Source organism: Camellia sinensis, chromosome 13 (assembly GCF_055761805.1).
Source record: "Camellia sinensis isolate YWXY chromosome 13, ASM5576180v1, whole genome shotgun sequence".
In the NCBI taxonomy this organism is placed as follows: Eukaryota; Viridiplantae; Streptophyta; class Magnoliopsida; order Ericales; family Theaceae; genus Camellia; species Camellia sinensis.
In genome coordinates this window covers 133,545,001-133,567,641 of record NC_138973.1, presented here as the reverse complement: position 1 = coordinate 133,567,641, position 22,641 = coordinate 133,545,001, and the positions used below count along the sequence as shown (strand labels likewise).

At 34.6% G+C, this 22,641-nt stretch overlaps 1 protein-coding gene across 12 annotated transcripts in view; it reads left to right on the top strand.

Moving 5' to 3' along the window:
- The first annotated feature begins 3,717 nt into the window (after nt 1-3,717).
- The window catches only part of MAK10 (MAK10 homolog), a 35,304-nt gene continuing 16,380 nt past the window's right edge, over nt 3,718-22,641 (top strand). For 2 of the 12 annotated variants that reach the window (XM_082903443.1, XM_082903442.1), the window contains exons 1-8: nt 3,776-4,158; nt 4,986-5,053; nt 6,329-6,484; nt 6,562-6,729; nt 9,979-10,129; nt 11,795-11,874; nt 16,762-17,038; nt 17,125-17,264. In XM_082903443.1, the coding sequence (XP_082759569.1) occupies nt 4,059-4,158; nt 4,986-5,053; nt 6,329-6,484; nt 6,562-6,729; nt 9,979-10,129; nt 11,795-11,874; nt 16,762-17,038; nt 17,125-17,264 (1,140 nt within the window). In that variant the 5' untranslated portion in view covers nt 3,776-4,058. Of the gene's footprint in view, nt 4,159-4,985; nt 5,054-6,328; nt 6,485-6,561; nt 6,730-8,861; nt 9,134-9,978; nt 10,130-11,770; nt 11,875-16,761; nt 17,039-17,120; nt 17,265-22,641 lie in introns of those variants that run through there. The other 10 variants (XM_082903447.1, XM_082903446.1, XM_082903444.1 and 7 more) reach the window with 10 other exon arrangements.

Below are 22,641 nucleotides of genomic sequence, written 5' to 3'. Positions count from 1 at the left end.
GTCTCTGGCTGCCATCTTTCTACAAAGGCCAAAACTACAACTTTGTTTACAAATTTATAGGAGCAACTCACTAAAGAAATCAACCCTGAATCCTTTATTAAACCATGAAATTTGGACTGTTCATTATCTTCCAAGTTGAATGACCATTCTCTAACTTTAAAACCATGATTTAAGCATTTAAGTATTCCACGTTCCTGCAACATAGAATAAAAACAAGAAAAAAGAAAAAAAAAAAATTAGTAAAGTTGAAACAAAATTTGAAACATTAAATTAATGTAAGACAATGACTTACATCATTATGCCAAATTTTGGCTGCTACGTGACAATAAAAACTTTTCAAAATCGAAGGATCATATGGCCCTCCAGGAAAAGGTCCAGTAAGATCTTCATTAACTTTTTCAGTTGTATCTGCTGGTTGGTCTTCATAGTCACCCATGTCTGTTGGTTCATCACTCGGATCATCACCTATGTCTGTTGGTTCATCACCCATATCTATTGGTTCATCCCCCAAATCATCACCCATGTCACTCACATTAAATTGATTGCCCCCATCGTTTTCAACCTCAACCGTTTTTGCTAGAGCAGTACCTATGTCATTCATGTCATGTTCATTAACTCCACTACCTTGAAGTATAACATTACGTCTCTTAAATAGGTGTGTCATGACCAATTCAAATAGGAAACAACAAACTAAGATAGTTTCTTACCAAACACAAAATGAATAAACGATAAAAAGAAATTACAAAAAATAAGATATTTGAGTTGGACCAAAATTTGAGAATTGTAATGCATTAGAAGCATGCCAAGAGGAAGGCCATCAAAAACAAAAAAAAAAAATCCTAAATAAAATTATAGACAAAAACAAAGCTTTCCCAAAAAAGTGCAAAAATTTGAAAGCCTAAACAATTAGGAATTTGGTATTAAAAACAAAAGGCTTAGTACACGACAAAAGCTAAACTAACCAATATTCTTTGTTGACAATTTCAGATTTGTCATTTACAACAAACAATGTATAACAAAAACTACATCTTATCTTTTACATAATTTAAAGCAAAATTCTTTTTTATCTTAAATAGAGAGGCATTGTTGACATTATAAAATATTTTTTATTGATTATGACCCATTATTCCATCTTGAGGGATACTACCATTGTACATACTGGTCAGGGGCTTGGAGGGTTGCATATTCATTCTATGTGCTGAATATGGTAAGCAACAAAATTTATGATGTTCACTAACTGGTTGTTATGCAGATTGTTAAGTTGGTTGTACTATAGGGATGGTGAGTTGAGTGACAGTGAGCAAAGGCCTAGGCATGAGAGGACAGGGTGTGGAGGGTTGAGTGACCTAAGGTACTATATCATTTCTAACTTTATCTTGCTGCAGGTTCTGAAAGCTGGTACAAATATTATGGAGTTATTTGTTGAGGGCCTAGTGAAGAGAGGATACATTTTTGGAATCAAGTCTTTTATTACTTCTTATATTATTTTTCCTGCTTCTTTGCTGAGTGAAATGGCTTTAATGAGGGTTGAGTATGTTAGCTCATATAATAGGGAGATTTCTTGCAGGTTTTATTATTGTTGTGGGTTGAGTGACTTAGCCTACAAAATGTGTGTGTGTGTGTGTGTGTATGGGTGTGTGTGTTGAAATGGGGTGGTTCAAGTGTAGGTCAATTGGACATGGAGGTGAATCTACTCGATGAGAAAATGGAAGACATTAGGAGAGGTGCTAGTTTTGAGGCTATGATTGTTATTCACCGTCTTTGTATGTATGGTTACTATTTTGAGGCTTACCCAAGCGGGCTGTGCTTGGGGGAAAACTGTGTATGTCTAGCTATTATGCGTCCTTGCTTATCTTTTTCCACTCTGGGTTAGGAGGAAACTTAACTGGTTTGCTGGAATATATTGGGGCTGCTGCTAGTTTTTGTTTACCTCTACTTTGAGTTTAGTTCGTTTGGTGATATGTTAAGTGTGAGATGCATTATTTGGTCTATAGCTTGGGCTTGCTTGGGCTTTACTGCTAAATGTAGGTATGTTATGCAGATAGAATAGATAGATGACTTAATTAATATCCTTAACTAGCTTACTTAAATTAACTCACACAATTCAAATTTAAATAAGAATCAACTATACTATAATAACTAACAAGACATGCAAACAGTATAAATCAATAGTACTATAAATCTAACGAATTTATACAAAATTTCAATGCATACATAGCTCCAACCAAACCAAACACGATACTGCATGACTCCAAAACAATCAAATCATCCTCTATTCTACAAAGTATCTCAACCCTGCACAAGTTCTCAGGTTCTAACTGAAAAAAATTTAATACCATCCCTCTGAACATACATGGACAAAAAAAATGTGACTATAAACTTGTACCAACATGCATTCCCAAAATCAATAAATCCAATCCGTAAAGTGTTACCAGGCCTAAGGTTCAAACCAAAAATGACCAAAGTAACAAAATTCTGTTTTAACACTTTCAAAGTTCAAACAAAAATAACAACACTAAGTCATGTTTAACAAAGAGTTTCTTTTTAATTTCCTTAAGAAGCCCAAGGTTCAAACCAAAAAAAGACTTGAGTAAGAAAATAACACCGGGTCATTATTAACACTTTTCCATGAAAGTTCTCTTTTTAATTTCATTTTCAAACTATCATGAGATAATCCACACAAGCTTTCAAGATATATATATATATATATATATCTCCACGCTTGTTCAATTTTATAAAATGCCCTTATCCACACTTGGTCATTACATTATAATATTCTCCCACAATTAGGGTTTTGTGTGGTTGTGGTTTTGGTTGATAAATGATTTTTTGTTTGTGTGGTTATGATTAATTGAAGAGAAAAGATAAATAAATTATGGTCTGGCTTTGGTCCAGTCCACCATCGGACTGAACCGTGCTGTTGGGCCCGTGGGGGCTCACCACGGGTCCCGTTTTGAAAATCTGAACCGTTTAATGTGTAGAATTCTTCGAATACTATATGCCTATAAAAAATCACGTTAATCGGATATCGATAGCTATGTGATCAAATCAGTTTTGTATAAAAAAAAATGGACGGTGAATAAATTAACGGTTGACAAAAAACTAATTTGATCACATAGTTATCGATATCCGATCAACGTGATTTTTTACACACATATAGTACTCAAAGAGTTCTACACATTGAACGGTTCAGATTTTCAAAACGGGACCGGTGGTGGGCCCCCACGGGCCCAACAGTACGGTCCAGTCCGATGGTGGACTGGACCAAAGGCAGACCCATAAATTATACCTTTGATGGTAGATGAAAAATTTTACAGCAATAAATCATAACTTTGATGGTAGATGAAAATTTTTACAGTAGTAAAGTGTTGAATTTCCGAAAGGGGGGTCCAAAGCACACTTTCGAAATGGAATCAAGCAGCACTTTCGGAATTTGAGCAGCAAAATGGATTCAAGCAGCACTTTTCGAATTTCAGCAGCAAAATGGATTCAATCGGTGTGGAGAAGATGAACACAGTGGTAGACCGACAGTTAGGAAATGAGAGATATGAAAAATTAGGTGGGTGTGCATTTGATTGTAAAAAGATTATGAATAAAGATAGATTTGATAATAAATGAGGTGTCTAAAAAAATATTATTAAAATTTAAGATTTAAGGTTAGAATCCAAAAAAATAAGGGTACAAAAAAATTTGGCAGGTAAGCACTCATCTAAAATGGTCAGTTCCACTTCTTTCTTCTTTTTTTTCTTCATGAAATTGGACCATCTGTATGCCCGACCCACTTCATGCCCCGCCCACCAAAAATCTTCAAACCCTCGTTTCGAGTCTAGAGACCCTCTCTTTTTGTTCTCACTCACTCTCTCTCTCAACAAGCAGTCCAGTTTTCAAAGACAGTACACAGTTCTGGTGAAGACTTCAAAACAGCGAAGGTCCGAAGACTCGGAGGCACCTGAGGAGAGAGAGAGAGAGAGAGAGAGAGAGAGAGGGAGAGAAGAAGAAGAAGAAGAAGAAGAAGAAGAAGAAGAAGAAGCAGCAGAAAGTATTCAATCGTTGAACGAATGGCAGAGAAGCTCAAAGTGCCTATTAATCCATCGATTTCTTCAGGCGAACAAACTGTTTGGGCCGATGTTTCGTCTCTCCTCCAATTCACTTGTAAAGGTCTACTCGTTTACCCCTCGTATATATATATATATATATATAAATGTTTACCTCCTCTGTTTGTTTCCCGAGAAAGACTAGGAAAATAAAGAAATGACAAATAGGGGGTTTTCTGAATCTCAGTTTTTCTGGGAGGCCTTTGAAGGCATCTTTACCTTGTGCAAACTATCTAATTTTGTGTAATTGAGCTGTTCATGTTCCGGGGAAAATGCAACCGGAAGCACAGGAATTTAAAATTTCAATCTTTTGCTTGTTTCTGGTTTTTTTTCTCACAACCAAACACAGTGTAGTTGAAGTTTATTTTGGCTCTGTGTTCGTAAAATGATGGATTTATTTACAGATACTTAGTACTAACTTCCAATCAGGGGAATTTATCACTGCTCATTAGTTGCAAATGATTATTGTAATTTAGATTGTAAATGATTATTTGCAGCAGCAGTTTTTCAATTCTAAGTCTAATTTTGTGAACAAAGACATTTTTTTTTAATATTTAATTTTCGTTCTATTTTTCACGTGGAACATCATACATTTTTAATCTCCTATTTGACGATATTAATGTATGATCAGTAGTATTGGGTGCCTATGAGGTAGATGCCAGAGTTTGGTGTATATTTTATATGATATTTTACTTGTAATTGAGGGTATAATTCTGGTTTCTACCTTCCTAATTGTTTCCACAATCTGCTTGATGTATTGTTCTGAAAATTCCAATGCAATTTTTATTATGTAGTTTTCAAAAATGGGTCAAAACAGTGCTTGTGTCGAGTGTGCAATTATATGTTTCTTTGTTACTTGTTGTAACTTTATTTTGTATTGTTTGATCACAGAACTTCGAGATGGTGAGCTTATACATGGAGAGAATTTTAATCTTTTTGCTGCCATGTCTGCCCTGGAGGTAATGGTTCTTCTTGGTTGGACTTACAATTTTTAGCGGGCATTATCGAGTGTGTCTCATTTTCAAATGAGTAATTATGTGCCACTGTCACACATTGCTACAAAACCGGAAACACAACAGAGGATGTGTGAGACAACAGTTTTTTCTTTTTTGTAAAATTAAATATGTTATTCTATACATTTTTTTTTTTAAATTTATGTTAAGAGGTAAGTGCTGAATTGTGTGTTAGTGATGTAAATCAAAATCATAATACCTCAGTAAGCCACATTTGGTGTTGAAATTCAAAAAAAGAAGAAGGTATTTAAAAGTGTCAAAGCACTTGACAGAAATAAAATCCGGCCAAATGGGGCCAGTGGACATCCTTCTTCAAGGGAACTTAGGATTCTATCTGAAAAGAGTAGAAGAAAAAGGAAAGAATCTGTACTGGAAAGTACAGGTAGAGAAAGAGGAACCAACCAGAACAAATCACATTTAATCTGTTTTACATTTTTGTAAGGACTGAGATAGATTTACTGCAAAAGTGAAAAATTGTTTAGGGGGAGACCTTTTATTGTTTTTAGTTTTGAATTCCCTTTATTAGTGATAAGATGACATAACGTGCTGCTGTTATATTCTTAATTATGTATTTGAATGTTTTCTCTCTATTAAAAATTATATAGGACATGTTAACTGGAAGTTGAGCTTGTGTTGATTTCTCTATCGTCTTAATGGGAGAATTTCCTTTCGCAATATTAACTTGCTGCAAGAAGTTCCTTCATCAACTGTTCAAATGTTTATTTTCCCCTTTTAATTTGCTTAAGTATTCCCTGATGCTTCCTTCACAGCTAATATATCTAATTTGCAAGGTATTCTCTATGATATTGGAAGTTCATCCATCATGTGGTGCAATACTTTGTTTACCCCCATTTTTATGTGCTTCAGTTATTGCTGATGCTTCCTTCTCACATGTGATCTTATTTAAATTGCTATTGATAATTAATATGAAGAGAAGTAATTTTTTCTTTTATGCTTATTTTATTGTACACCTATGCTTTATCTTTCATACAATTTGTTTTTATCTTCTGTAAGTACTGAGGTGTTGCCATGGATTGGATCCTCATTATAGATATTTGCGTAAATCTTCTGTCATATTGGATCCATAATACCTTGGATACTCAATGCTAGCCATTGCATAATTTTACCAATATCTACTGCAACAATTTTTTGCACTTTATAATTATTTATGATCCTTCTGGTTTGTACTTATTTGTTATTTATTTATTTATTTGTTGTTAGATTATGGACCCGAAGATGGATTCAGGTATTGTTTGTAGATATTATTCTGTTGATGAAGCTATTGAGAATGGTGCTGCTCCAGTCCCTTTGAGCATGGATAGAACTGTTGATGTCCAATGTACAATTGACATCATGGACCATCTTCTAGCATGTGAGGTACTGTCTATACTGCATATGATAAGTAGTATGCCTTGCCTTATTGTTTTCTAGCTAATTACAATCTTGCATGGCAGGCAACATGGCACAAGGGTCATTCATTGGCACAAACTGTTTTTTCTTGCATCTATCTTCTGAGGCCAGATATAACAGCATCTCATGCATTGTTGCATTCTTATTGCAAAGTCATACGTGCAACATGCAATGCAGTTGTTTCAGTTGTCTCTGATGCCCGTACACATGAAGTAAAGTATTCCAGCAACACTTTTGGCTTTTCTTGGTTTTTCGGAATATATATGTATATTTCTTTTTGGATAATTTCATTGTTGAGGATAACATAATAGGTTTCAAACTGTTCATATATACTTAATGTAACCCACTCAGGTTTCAAACTTGTTCATATAGACTTAATGTAACCTACTTTTGGTGAAATCACTAATATGATTCGATTCCGCTTCTGTCGCAGCACAGAATCCTGGACCTGTACGTTTTTATTCTTAGTCAAATCACCAACTATTAGGACATGGGTTTTGTTCTCTTTACTTCAGAAAGGGAAAAAAGAAAAAGAAAAAGAAAAAGAAATAAAAAGTGTAGAACGATTGACTTGAAATTTAATGATGTATGAAATCTTTAAGGAACTTGACCTGAGCTGCAGACAAGTGGTTTTGCGGTGGGAGTTTGTTATGGAGAACTTTTAGACTTTAGGGTCTTACAAAGTAGAAGCAAGCTTCTCTAGATGGAAAAGGGTGAGTTTTGGCTTGGTTTTCAATGTATAGTTGCACAATTTTAGGAATTAGCTACTGGAATTCTTTGAACAACAAATTGGCATTATTCTATGGTTATGAATGCCTGAGAATGGTGATTTGTGAGAAGAAGTGAAAAGAAAACTCTAGGAATCCCACTCGCAACTCCTTAGGAATAACGCCCCTAAGGCAAGGCCGCATGATTTATCACTCAAAGTTTCACAAGTTCTGATGAATTCTCAAAATCTTGACTCTTTGGAATAGAAGAGTTACATATATATATATATTTATAGGCTAATTTAGGAAACTAAGAAACTTTTCTTTGTATGTAGACTAAATAACATTATTTGACCCATGATACAATTCGTAGGCACCCTTACATGCCTTTCCAGCCATTTGTGAATTGCCGAGAAACTCCTACCAACTCAAATGTAACAAAAAGTCACTGAATCTATCCATCAGCATTCTGGTATATAAATATAAAACATATGAAAGGCTTTAGTTGTGCTAAAACATAATTATGTTAAGCCCACGAAGATGCTCATTGTGAAATTTTATATTTGCCCTTTTTGGTATTTTTTCCATTCTCTACATTGTTTAATTATTTAAGTTAATTAGAATTAGGTCAGGTCATCCTGGTGTTTGCTAATGCTGATATAGGAGGTTTGGCTGGTAGTTTTTGGGTTGAGTGTGAACTACTCGGTGTAGGAACTAGGGAACGTTGTTGACTGTTAAACTTTAGTGTAAGATGGTTTGGATTCTGTTACATGGGTCTCAGAAGTTGCTTTCTATGTAGAAATGCAGGTTCCATGCTAATTGGGAAAGACTAACCCTAGATTGCATTTTCATTTGTCTTACTTGGATGGTATGTGCAGAAAGACTTTTAGGTGTTTTAATAGGTGACCTATAGAGAACTAATTCTCAGAGAAATGTAATTTACAGAATGTTTTCACCTACTATTATTGTTGTTGTTCCTTATTTTTTTCTTCCATCGTACATCTCATGATAATGCAAGGACTTCTTGGCCTCTCAGTTGTTCAGGGGGTTCTGTAATAACACCTGGTATTAACAAGTTGTGTCCCTTTTTGTCCTCTGCTTTCTTATTATTTACATGAGAAGTCAGATTTGATCTTGTTGTCTTCAGTTTTACAGTTAATACAACACCTATTCTCCTAAAATTCATAATAATAGTTCCTCAATCCAAAATTCTTTGGTATATTTCCTTTTCAAAATATTCCCCAAGAAAGAAAAGTCTACGAAATTATCAAGATAATAAGAAATGGAATTTTAGTGAAGGCAAGGAAATGCTTTAACATAATGTTTAAGGACACATGGAGGATTTTTTATTTTTTATTTTTTATTTTTCAAGTAAAACAAAAGCTAGAGAAACATTACTCATAATACAGTATTCATACTAGAGAAAGAAAAAGGCAAACAAAACATCAACCTGTGATTCTTTCATTGATAAGAATGCCATTTTAATCTTCTACATAGCCAAGTGCCTTCTAATTTGAAATTATGATTTGAGATTAGCTAAACTGAGAGTTTGTAAAAGTTATACTTGTAAATGATGAAGAATAAGATCATGTTTGTTGACACTTCTCATTGTCTAGCATGAACTTACAGTTTTTTAGTTGCAGGTTTCATCCCATATGGACCAAATGACTGTTGAAAATAACTAACCATGCTGTCGTAGCACTCTCCACCCATAAAAATTGGAAGCACCACTGCATAAAGAAGGAGATTTGAGTAGTGGAGCATACAATATAACTGGCATTCCAAAACAGTTGTATACCACGTTGCATGAACAATGAGGCAATGGTTGATCTTTGGCTCTCTCATTATCCATTCTAAGGAGCACATGCACGTCTGTGTAGTAGGCAAAAACAATGATGATAAACCAGTGGTATGACGAGATGAGAACTCCTGATTTGGTTTTCTGAATGAGTGCAGGATTCTTACCACCCAGCTGTTAGCAGTACATGAAAGAGAGAAATAGATGGCATGCTTGAGATAGAGAAAAAGAAACCTATGAATGAGTAATGTAATTGAGAGGAGAGAAAAAGAAACCTTGAGATAGAGATGGAAAGGCTTGAGATGGAGTCTTTGACTCTCTCATTGAGAATTTTAAATATAGTAAAGCCAAATCCCTTAGAATGAGTGGAACTTGGTTTTAATCCCAATGGACCAAGCAAAACCTATTTTTAATGTTACAGAACCCCGTAAATAAAATATAAAAAAAAATAAATAATAAGAGAGCAAGTTTTCAGATCCATGATATGCGTAACTGTTTTTAATGTTAAGGGCGATTATGTTGTTGCCTTATAAATTATGTTAAGGTGACATGGCATGAGAAACTCATCACCTATTTTGTACAGAAAATAAGTGCAATTGGTCCTCACTGTATTGTGAACAAAAACATAGAAGAAGAAAACAAATATGCACTGCAAGAATTGAACAAGCTTAGAGCAACATGAAACCACCATTTATAGATGCTGTGTGAATGGCTTTTTACTTATAATGCTAAATCATTTGCTAGAGCTCCATGAAAGGGTTAGGAATAACAGAAGGAATCAGATTGTAAAAGATAATAGTACTTTTTATTATTTGATTTCGATATGAATCTTGATGGAAAAATTCTTTTGTTGTTTACTATTGAGGTTTCTCAACCATCCCATTCTTCTGTAGTTAAATTGTGATGAGAAGCATGGTAACAACTTAGTTTTAATTCTATGTGTTTTCTTTTGGCAGGAAGAAGATCTTTTTACAATGACGTATGGTCTACCTTTGAAAGGGGACGGAGATGAAAAATGCTTATCACTGCTACATGCAGTTGAGGAAACAATTTCTCGCCAATTGCGTGCTTGTAAAGCCCCGTTGTCAAAAAAGAGGGTCGTAGAAGGTAGCTACTATCATTTATCATTTCATTAATTTTCTAGTTAGTAAAGCACCATATATTGCAAACATTTGGGTGGATTCATTTTGTAATGAGGGTACTGTTGGTTGTGGATGGACAACACTCAATGAAGCCCAAAAAATGCAGCTATCAGCATTTGAGTTGTTAATCATATAGAGAATTTTAAATGCTTAGGTGGATTCGCTATTTAGTTATTGAGGGTACTGTTTGGCGTGGATTGATGCAATTGAAGAAACCAGAAAATCGAATTATTAATGTTTCAGGTGTTAATAATACCCGACAATTTTGAATTCCCTAAGTTGTAGTTCAATAAAAATAGCAGCTTTGACACACAACCAAAGGAAAAAAAGAAGTAGCAGCTTTGAAGCTCAGTCTCGGTTTTGATAAATATGTTACCGTTAGAGCTTCTTTCTCCATTTGAAGAATTCAAGAAAGCACCTTAAAGAGAAATTTTCCTTTAATGTGAAGCCACTATGGACTTGATCTATCCTCAGTTTTCTTTTATGCTTGGGTATAGAAATTTTTCCACCGAATCTCCCATGTCATTCTTGGTTGGACAAACCCAACCAGCAATTTACTATTAAAACAAGTCTTTTTGCTTTTTGAGAGCACTCTTAAATAAAGAAAAACCTGATGGATCAAAAAAGAAAATGTCCACTGCTCAGTTACGCACTTGTTGGCTGAAAAAAAATAAAATGGAAAGCCTTCACAAACGAACAGTCCGACAACTGCAGTAATCCCGGAAAACATCAATCAGTACCGGAAAAGGCTCAAATATGAAAGTCTTCAGTAGCTGCAAAACGTGGGATAAAGGAACAGTAGGGATTACAACATTGCAGGATCAATCATAATGAAATCATGTTGTGGTTGCCCCAACATCTTCAGGATCTGAGGTTCATAAGCAGGGCCTATCACTTTATATGATATTATTGATATCAGGATAGTTATTTGCCAAGCCAGTAATCTGTGACAGAAACTGGTCCAATCATGCGTGCTGCACATATAAGATAATGGAATGTTTTTTCTTTGTTTGCCTGGAGGGATAATTTAGGTATGTGAGAGTCTGATGGGAGGTGTTTACTTTATATAATGGTATAGTATAGATACCAGGATAGCAATTTGTCAGGCCAGTGTCTGTGACAGTAACTGGTCCAAACATTTGTGCTACACATATAAGATAATCCACCCAGTCTTTCAGTCAGCAATCTGTGACTGCCTGTTCCAATAAAGACCTGCCTTTTGTTTATAACTATGCGACATTCTCAATATATACTTGGTTTTGTCTTACTTAAAAATGGAAAGAAAACCTACAAGATGCATTGTGTGATTATCATGTTGGATGGTTGAGAATATAGAGTTTCTTTCTTTCACCTTTTTCTCCCATTAGAGCATTTCTCCATGAACTTGTGACGTGCTAAATGTTTCTACGGTCTGAAACTCTTGGGTGGCTTAATCATCTACAGTGATCTCACATTTTTTATCTTGCGAGTCATCTAATGTGAACTTCTTGTTGCTGCTGCAGCTGCTAATTTGATTTACTGACAGTGGCCATTTGCTGCTTTGCATAATGCATTAATGCTTTTTTTGAATACTTAAGGTAAGATGTTTTGGAATATTTTCTTGAAGGTTGCACTGCCTATGTTAGTGCAGATATAGAGCCACTGCAAACAAATCCAGACCTGGAAGAAGGCTACTGTAAAGCTTTGTTGTGCCGCATTCGCTTTCGTAAGGTCTTACCATGTGTTTGTGCGCTTTATATGTTTCCTGAATCATCTGAATCATTGAGTATACATCTTCTTGTTAGCACATGTCTATGTATTGAAGCGTATGGTTATGTTTGTGATTGTCTACGAGTACTTTTCTCTTTCATTTTGGCTATTGTGATTCTCAGCATTTCACTTCAGTATGCCACCGCTTAGGACATCATGAATTGTAAATAATAGATTAACTTTGAGAAGCTTTATAAAGATTGGGAACTAGTTGCACCAAAACCATGGTAGCTTAGTGGTTGAAGTGCTTCTGTGAACTTAGGCTTACGCTTTTTATTGATGTCAATCTAAAAACTGGAAACTAGTTACATATGTCCACAGTTTTTTTGTTTAATAAGCTGCTATAGAATTTTAGTTTTACTTGCTTTTGACTGAGATGTCATTGTCTACCTGAAATCAAACTTTAATGATATCAGAAATTACCTTAATATTCTAGACACTACTTCAACTTCCTTAAGGCCCTAACTCTAATATAGATCAAATTCCAAACATTGGCTTGCATTTAATCCTCCTACCTAAATCAAGCATCTGCATTAGCTTTAACTTGATTCGTTTATTGTTGGGGGAGTACCAATTAGACAGCCCCAGTCTGTATATATGGAATAGCAGATAGTTGAATCTTTCCATTGATAAAAATAGCAGGACTAATCACACCAATAGTCCCAAAGTAAGCATTTTGTTACACTTCAGTCCCCAATCTTTTATTTTTGTTTATTTGGTCCCCAAATTACAAAATGTGAGTTTAAATGGTCCCAAGTGATCACAACGTCTAAATTGATTAATGGAAGCATGGGTATTCTTAGAATTCAACAAAAAAATAAAAGACAGCAACAAAATTAAAAGATGGGGATGGAAATGCAACAAAATGCATATTTTTGGAAATGCAACAAAGTGCATACTTTGGGGACCATTTGCGTATTCAGTCCTTTTAATTTTGTTGAGGGTTTATGTAAAATTCTGATATTACTCTAGCTACTGTTAACCAATTTGAACAGCATGAGTGTTGGGGACTATTTGAACTCAGATTCTGTAGTTGAGGATCAAATTGATAAAATTTATGGATTGGGGACTAAAATGCGTACTTTGGGAACCATTGGTGTAATTAGTCTAAAATAGTTTTAAACCATTGGTGGCGTAATAAATATATTAAAATTATATTTAAATAAAAATATAAGTAATAAAATTATAAATTTAAAATTTTAAAAATATTAAATTATCTTAAATATTTCTTCTAATATTTTTTTTACTGAAAAATATAATAATTTGTTTTAAAATATTATTAATTTTAATTTTGGAAAAGGAAATCAAATATTCAATATTCTCTCCATATGATTTTAATTCAAATAATTTGATTGAAAGAAGAACAAAAATTTTAGAGGGATATTAAAATTTCAATATTCCCTCCAATACATTTGATTGAATCCCACATGAATTTCTTGAGTTTTTTTAAAAGAATTTTTTTCTTATAAATAGATAGAGACTTTTACAATAATTTCAAGCTCTTAATGGGATTTCTCATAAGAGGAAACCCTTGAAAGAGAGTTTCTAATTAAAATTTTCTTATATTCTTATATTATATATATATATATATATATAATAAGAAAGAAAGAAAGAAAGAAAAAAAGGTTAGAAGAAATTTTTAAAAAAAAACAAAATTTTCAATTTCATCGACTCGGCGAACCGGCTCTGGGTTGACCGGTTCGCCCGTTCAACTGCTGGTTTTCCCGGTTCTCTTTAAATAGGCCGGTTTTTAGCTTTGAACGGTTCAGAGGGTATATCCGGACCAGAACCTTGACCGGTCAACGGTTCAACCGGTCGAACCGGCTGGTCCGGTCCAGTTTTCAAAACCTTGCATAAAATATCCTTTCATTTACCCAAAAAAAAAATAAAAAATAAAATTGCATGACGTTGTCATCTCAATTTTGCATTGGTTATATCACCCTTTCAAATCTATGTATAGATGAAAAGTTGGTGTATGTTTCTGAAGTTCAAAAGTTGACTGAAAACCCTTCTCTCTCCATTACCTGTTCAAAGATTCAAAGCCTCAAAACCTCTACCACGCATTCTGACAGTGGCCAAGTATAGTTCATAGATGGATGGAGATAGAAGAGTTGTGAAGCAGAGTACTAGAGGGGGAGATAATGTTGCTCTAATTGTCGAAGATGGAGAGGTTGAGCAGCTTAAAAATCCTTCTCAATCAGAAAAATGGGATCCCAATTGTGTAGTTAATTCACCTTTGTTCAAGTCTTTGAAATATCCTTATCAATTTTTTTATTTGCAACTAGTACACTCCCGGAATGGCTGGTATGAACGGAGAGAAGGTGAAATTTTCTGGTATTCTTGAAATGGTCCAAGATAGGCGGGTAAATTCACTGGAAGGGAACTAATAGTATACTGTACTGGTTTCTTGCTAAAATGGTTTGTAAACCGGCAGGTATGGCCCAATATAGAATGGTATTTACAACCTTGGCAATTTCTGCCTCGTAAGCTATATGCAGAAGGCAGTGGTGACTACAAGAATTTTATCAGCGGTGACATTAAAAACTTAAATTTCACAAATTCTATACAAATCCCATAGAATACTTATTGACAACTTTTTCCATATCTGGTCTCTTTTTATATTTTGTGTTTCTCATCTTTTCTCAGCTCTTGTCCACCAATGAAGAAGAAAAAAAAAAAAAAAAAAACTAATATAAACCAAATAAAAAATAGAATAATCTATCAATAGTTAACTATATGAAGAGTAAAGAGAAGAGATTTATTTACTTTCATTAGTACTTCTTTGGATTATTTTTCTTGTTCCATTGAACGGTAAAAATAATGTTTTAAATCCTAGTTTTTGTTTTATCTCACTTTCACAGACCATAATACAATAATCTCGTACAAATAATCCAATAGTCCCATGGTATAATAGAGAATGGGTGGCTCTCAATTTTAATTAGCTAGCAAATACTACACACCCAAAAAAAAATTTACCCAGAAATATCAATCCATGGCTCATATTCATTCTATACATGCACCCCACTCTACAGCCATTCAACCTCCACCACAAACAAATTATGGGTAAAAATCTGGGACTGAATTCTGGGTTCATAGGATTTCATCTAATTAGCCTCTTATGCAACTACTTTTATTTGGTGAAACAAACTTGTACTTAAAAGTATTTTTGGTTAATTGAAATAAACGTGAAATGGAATGATCATTCCATTAAAATGTTTATTTTCATGTTTGGTTCACCAAAAAAATAATGAAAAATGCATTGTAAATGAAATCATTGTTCACTATTACAAGGGAATGGTTGTTCCATGATGGATGTTTCTTTAATGCTTATGAAGCATAGCATACTGATTTTATTCAGATAAAATGAGAAGAAAAAGAATGTTACATGAACTTGGATACGAGTATCGGGGGAGTGTACAAGTTCAGGGGTTTGATCTTCCTAAACATAAATCTTAGAATAGTGGGATATGCATCCAAAAATTGGGTATGGGTTTTGGGACTGCGAAACATGTCTTAAGTATATATTGCATATTGTGTAATTCTTAGATATGATGTTGTAAATCATTTAGAAATGTATTTCAAGTTAAATGGGATGTAGGAAAAATAAGGAATTTATATCTCCAATTCATGTGAGAAGCTAGAATTGTTTCTTTACTAACAAATGTGAGTGTCTTCGTCTCGAAACATTATATAAAATTAGAAGATCCAAATGTCTAAATTGGGTATGGGTGGCGGACACATCCCACATTGGTGGACATGAGTATATTGGGGCAAGTAGAAGAAAGAAGGTAGGAGGGGAAGCAAAGAAAGATGGGAGAGGAAGCGAATATAGAGTGAAGATATGGGAGGAGATAAAAAAGGGAGAGAAGAATAAGGAAGAATAAGGAGGAAAGAAGAAAGAAAGTGAGAGGGGGAGATAGAGAGAGATGGAGTAAAGCTCTTACAAATATATGTTTATTCCCCTAGAAGGTTATTTTATAGGTCTTATAAAACTCTAATAACAAGTAATTACTATATAAAACTAACGTGGCTCCTACTTAATCCATAAAATTTCATCTGCAAAACCTCAAAAATAAAAATAAAAAAATCTAGAAACAACTCCTAATAAAATTCTAATTGTTCAATTGGCAAATTTCATGCAAACATTGCATCCACTAGGCTGCATCACATATCATAGTTGTACTTTTCTTGGGGTAAATTTGTAGACCAAAACCCAAGCCAAATTGTTCTAATTACACTTAATGCTTCTCAAAGCAAGCACTCAGGAGATTGAACTCTTGTATGGTTTGCTTTATGTCTAAGTTATGTGCTGCTTACTTAAAAAGTTCATTCACATACATTTTTTCACACCTAGTTCTGTTATGTTATTCTATATATTGGATTTGAATTTTATAATAATTGCTGAAACTTCTATCTTACACCATGAATTGTAATGTTCTATTTTTCCTAGTCAAACAGTCACCCAAAATTATTGGTGCACATTTGTTTGAAGTTAGAGATAGCCTTCATAAACTTCTTCGAGCCGTTGCTTGTTTGTATTTGTTAGATAAGTCTTGGTTTCCAAACCTCGATAGTACTTCTTGTGACTCTCCTATAGGAATATTTTGGGGTCAAACACCTGTAGTAGTTCTGCATCCAACAAATGGAAACAATTGCCAATATCCTTTGGCTTTCACATCTTGCAGCTATGTTCAATATTGAATTAGTTCTATTCGGCAATTTAATAAGGTTCTATATGCTTGCACATGGATACCTGAATATATCATATGGCATTTAATCCATATCATGAAAGATGAAAACAGTAGATGTTTCCACAGTAATGTTTAACATATATTCCCTTGCTTTCAGCACTTCAACCATGTTCTTACATCTATGAAGCGAGCTCAAGGCAGAGGTTTGGAGCTAGCGAGAAAACATATAGCTTCCTGCTTATCAGAGCTAGAATGCATTCTTAAATCATTAGAATTCCTAATGTCCAATGCATGTGGAACTTGTGGAGATGGAATAGGAGATAAAACAACAGCTTCCGGTTGTCAACCAATTGGGTTTGATGCTACTTTGAACTGTAGATTGTCTGCTCCTACTCCACCTCGGGCAATTAAAATTCTCAGCTGGAAAAAGGTAAGTGCATGGAAGAGTAAAACTGATATATTTGGGTTTTTTACTTTAAAATAAATTATGTTTGTTGTTGTTTTTTCTTCTACCAGGCAGTTGAATATTTCCAAAAACTTCTTCATGATCTAGACATTATATGTTCCTACTCTTTGGACCCATTATTTGAAGGTGTTTTACGCTTTGTGGTTGAGTTCCAGAAATTTAAACCCGATTTGGTTGCAAGAGCTCATCTCCAGGTTGTTTACTCAAGACCTTGTTTCACCTTTTGTTCATTGACTTTGTTTCCTTTTCTTGAAATTTGATTGCTGATCGTTATAGCATGTCACTTGATTTATGTGTTCATTTTATTAATGTCACCCACATGATTTTTTTCACATGTACCACATGGTGTTGTAGTGACAATGGTGGTATTGTTGGTAAGACTCTAATCTGCTCGTTGGTCTTGGTATACCGCCGGTCTTGTTAAGTCCAGGAAATGTTGTTTTTTCGCTCATTTTTTGTTGATCATGAAAAACGTTTTCCATGGACTCACATACTTTTGTTGGCTGTGGGTATGTGTACTATCAGATTCATCTAATTTTCATGCCCAAGTACATAAGGACATCACTAAATTTCATATTTATTAGACACTTATTTCATGCACATAATAGGAGGCCCATACATAATTGCATGGTAAGCTTTACTACTTAAACATATTTGTTGGGTGCTATTGAACTAGAGGTGTTGGACACATATTCCATACCCAAGTGTCAAGTGTCTGACATGGCATGGGTACGCGAATTTAGAAGAATCCTTGTAGCATAGCCTATATGTAGTGTGTAGCCCTTTTTTCGTATACCGCCTGTGTGTGTCTTACCTCATATCCCCTTTTGGTGCCTTCCATTGACTTGTTTATGCTGATCAAGGAAAAAATAAAAAATTGGAGTATTAATGTTGGTAAATTGGTGGAAGAGATTCTAATGGTTGGGACAGGGTGTAGAACGTGGCATCATAATAGTGTAGGTTGTGATGATGGTGATGATGGCAATTTTAGCAGCAGCTGTGGTCATAATAAGTTAGTGACAACAAATTAGTGGCAATTCATCTACTGTAGTGGTGATAGCAGCGGTGGTGGTAACATGAGTATTTAAAATGGGACCAGACTTATGGTTTGACTGTTCAGACCTTGAACTGGATCCGATAGTTCAAACCCAAATACCATTCATTATGTAACCAGCTTATTCCATGCAAATTGTCTGGGGTAGGCACTTGGATGGTTAGTTTTAGAACATAGAAATAAGATTCGGGCTGTTGAAACCATCATGGCTTTGACTGTTCAGACCTTCAAACCGTCATGGCTTTGGTATTGTTTATCCTTTCTCTAAATTTCACGATAGGCTTTTTATTAAATTATTTTTGCTCTAATTTTCAGTATAGGCTTCTTGTGTTCTGCCTTTATGGCCAAAGAGGCTCTAATCCTCAACGTTTCATATCTATGCTGGGTAAATTTTTGGGCACCAGTACAAGCTCTTTCCTATGCTCCAATCTAATCTGTGATCCATTTGGTTTGTTCTATAATCTCCAACTATTTTTCCTTGGCAAAGAATTTTTTTTTATCAGCATGAAAAGAACTTTTATTAAAAACGGAGAGAAGTACAAGAGAGAAGGAGAACAAGGAGTCCAAGAAACGAAAAACAAGCAGAGAACTATTACTACTACAAATTACACTGCCCTCATATTTCTACAAATTTATAAAATAAAATACAAAAGTGGGATCTCTTGAAAAAGAAGGAAAGTGAGATCCAAAAAGATGACAAATAACAAACTTTGTTCTATAAAGACTTGACATCTTCAATGTCAATCTTATTCACAAAATTCCTAACATTTCATTTGAACCAAATAACCCAAAAATTCATGAAACAAACAGTGTCCTATAATACTTTTGTCTTTGCATTGAACCAAAAATCCCCAAAATCAATCAAAAGCTTCTGGAAACGAGAAGTGGGGACTACTGAACAAGTGTGCCCCATTTAAAAAAGCTGGGATCATAAAGACAAAGCTAGCGGCAATGCAAAAGTAAATTATCCAAAGATTCCTCATCTCCATACATATGGTACACCATTGAGGCAATGATTGCAATTAGGTCTCCATATTTGAAAAATGTTATTAGTTATGAGACTACTATAAGCAAAAGTCCACATAAAAATCGTAGAGGCACGATTGCTTTCTAGATACTATATCCTTTATGAGGATGAGTGAGGAGCTAAATTACACGGACTCGGGTATGAGTATCGGGTGCCGAAGCGGGTGCGTATCTAGGGATCGGGCATTTCAAAATTAAAAATTGAGGATACGTGGATATGAATCTGAATTTGGATACGGGTACGGGAATACGTTAAATATTTTTTTTTTAAAAAAATAAATTTATTTTATGAAGATGAATTTAAAAATAAAAATAAAAAAACTAAGGAATAACAAATTTTGTTAAAAAAATAACAAATAAAATATAAATAATAAATATAAATTATTTTAGATATAAAATAAATTATATTATATATGATAAAATAAGTTATTTTTATTTTAGATATAAAAATTATATTATTTATAATATATTATATTATTCAATTTTTTATGAGTGAATGTATTATATAATATGAATAATATAATATAAATGTAATCAAAGGATAAGAAAAGAGAAGAGAGCAGAGAGATGAAAGAGAGAAGTCAAAGATGAGAAGAGAGAACAGAGAGAAGACACAAAAAGAAGAAGAGAGAGAGAGAGAAGGGAGATCGAGCGAAAGTTTTTTCTTGCTCTCGTCTCTCGATCGAGCGAAGTCGGCGACCAATGTCTTCTCTCTCGTCTCTCGAAGTCGGCAACGTCGGCGACCAATGTCTTCTCTCGTCCATCAACCAGAGGGATTGAAGTCGACGACCCATGTCTTTCCCTTTCGAACACCGACCAGGTTGGTTCTTGCTCTCCTCTCATTTCTTTTGTCGCCGTTTGTAAAGAGTCGTGTCCGAGAGAGTAGAGGAGAATCCGACATAGATCCCACACCCGCACCCGTGTCTTGTCGTGTCGACACGAGTACTGCACCCCAAAGTGCCGAGTCCATATAACATAGGTGAGAAGCACATTTGAGTTATCAATAATCTTATCAAAGAAAGACCTGCATTAGGAAAACCTGAAGGTATCAGGTGATCACCCACCGCCTTTTATAACTAAACATTAGATCTCAATGAAATATTATCGTCAATAATGGTCAACAGAGAAGCCAATTTATCCGTTTCATGATCGTTAAGATTTCTAAAAAAGTTCAGTGTTCCATGAAATCAGAGTTGACTGAGACAAAGTCATAAGGGCGATGGAAACATTTTGAAAACAAATCAAACAATACAAATGAGGAAAACGAACATCAAAGGAAGAATCAACCCACCCAAACATCTTTCCAAACAGAGTACTTTCCCAATCACCCACTTTCAAGGACAAGAACTGTGAGAAAAGAGGAAAGATATGAGAAATAGATTTCCTTGGAGGTCGACAACTACCCCTATTAACCACAAGAGAATCTGTCATGACCCGAACCCGCCTCTAGAGGTTTGGATCATAACTAGACAGTAATCATGAGATTACCTACTACGGCCTTAGACAGAAATCAAATCGAATTTAATTATATGGGGTCAGAAGCGGAAGTAGAAATATAAAATTTTGTCTAATGAGCTTGTGTATGAATAGCATAAACAAAAACTTCTTATATATTAATAACTTACACTCATACATACACAAAAAGATTCCATGTGTCGAAGATCAATCATATGTCATCAACATACAAACACCAAACTTATATACAGTGGTCGAGCATGACCAACAAAAGGAAACAGAAAATCAAAAGACAAAAGAGACGAAAGAAACAAAAGCCTCGCTTGTGAGGCGCTCATGACAGACTTCTCAAAACTCGGTATCCTTCCCAAGTTCACTAAGGCTAGGGCTGGATATCCCATTGCTCACCTACATACATATATATATATATATATATAAATGGAGTGAGCTAACGCCTACTGAATAATATCAGAGTAAAGAGATTATGTGATTGAGTTCTAGTAATTGACATAAGCATTTCTATATCATAAGCAATACATAGCAAGACGACCTCGAGTCCAACAAATAACAGAATGACCTTGGGTTCAACTTATAACAGATGTACAAAATGGAATTGATCATATCATAACAAAACGACCTCGGGTCCAATCATTTATAACTGTATAATGACCATTCGATCAACTCATAACAAATAATCAAATTTATCAGATGTTCAGAACGACCTTGGGTCTATCTTATCAAATGAACAGAACGACCTTGGGTCCATTTCAATTACACAGAATGACCTTGGGTCCAATTTAGATATACAGAACGACCTTAGGTCCATCATACACATTCATGTCACATCAATCACATTTACAGATATCATATTGATTAGAAAGATAGAAACTCATTCACACTTGCAAATCACAGTTTCAGAAAAGCTTACCACATTAGGACATTCAGAAAATAAAGTAAGTAAGAAAATATCTTTACTAAGATATTACTCACAGTGATTCGGTTGTTGACTCGTCCTTACAAATAAACCTACAATTCACATAAATACGTACGTACACTGAATCACATTACTTATTCAATCCGTTTGTCAACTTATTTAATTCTCTTAAGCTTCTTTCTAACTCTTTAATTCATTTAGAATATTCAATTCATGCCTAAGAATGCTCAGAAAAGAATGAGAATGCACATGTGATCAGAATATGTCTTTTCAAAATTTGCTGAAACAGATCACTTCACTCGAGCGCAATATTGGTCACTCGAGCGGACCACTTGGTCTGCAAAAGGATTGGATGGTCTGAATCTAGGCTCGATGTTCGCTTCAGCTAAGGTGCAAGATAAAAGGCGGTCGCTCGAGCGGTGACTTGGTCACTCGAGCCAATTGTATTTGTCTGCAAAAATACTGGGTGCATGAAATGTACGCTCGAGCGACAAATTGTTCACTCGAGCGGTGACACAGAATTCTGGAAATTTCATAACAAAATTGAACTTCAAAACTTATGTTTTTGAATCAAACTCTTGCATGGCTTGTATACAATTTCTCAAACACTTAGAACTCGTCTATAAACATCGATTCAAGACCAATTCTCAAGCCTCATTGCCAAACTTTATGAATTCAACTCAAATGATCATGCATGTATGATTAAACTTCAAATTCCTTTCCAAAGTTTATAAAAATATGCAATTCACTTTCAAAACCTTGTAATTCATGCATGCATATACAATTCATCTTCCAAATTCAACATGGATGACAAAATCATGCTAAAAAATGGTTAAACTCAACAAAACTATGCATGCATGTATGAATTAACCTCTAATTCTTCATTCTAAGCTCAATTCTTAAATTTAAACGCATAATCTTCTTGAATTCTGTAAGAAAATAGATGTATTCTTGATTGATTGATGTATTGATTATATCTATTACAAATGGTGAGTGGCTCATTATATAGGAGAGGGTGAGTGTAGTAGGTGAGGAGTAGGTGGTGGTAGGTGATGGTAAATTTTAGGTGAGGAGTAGGTGAGGAGTAGGTGGTGGTAGGTGA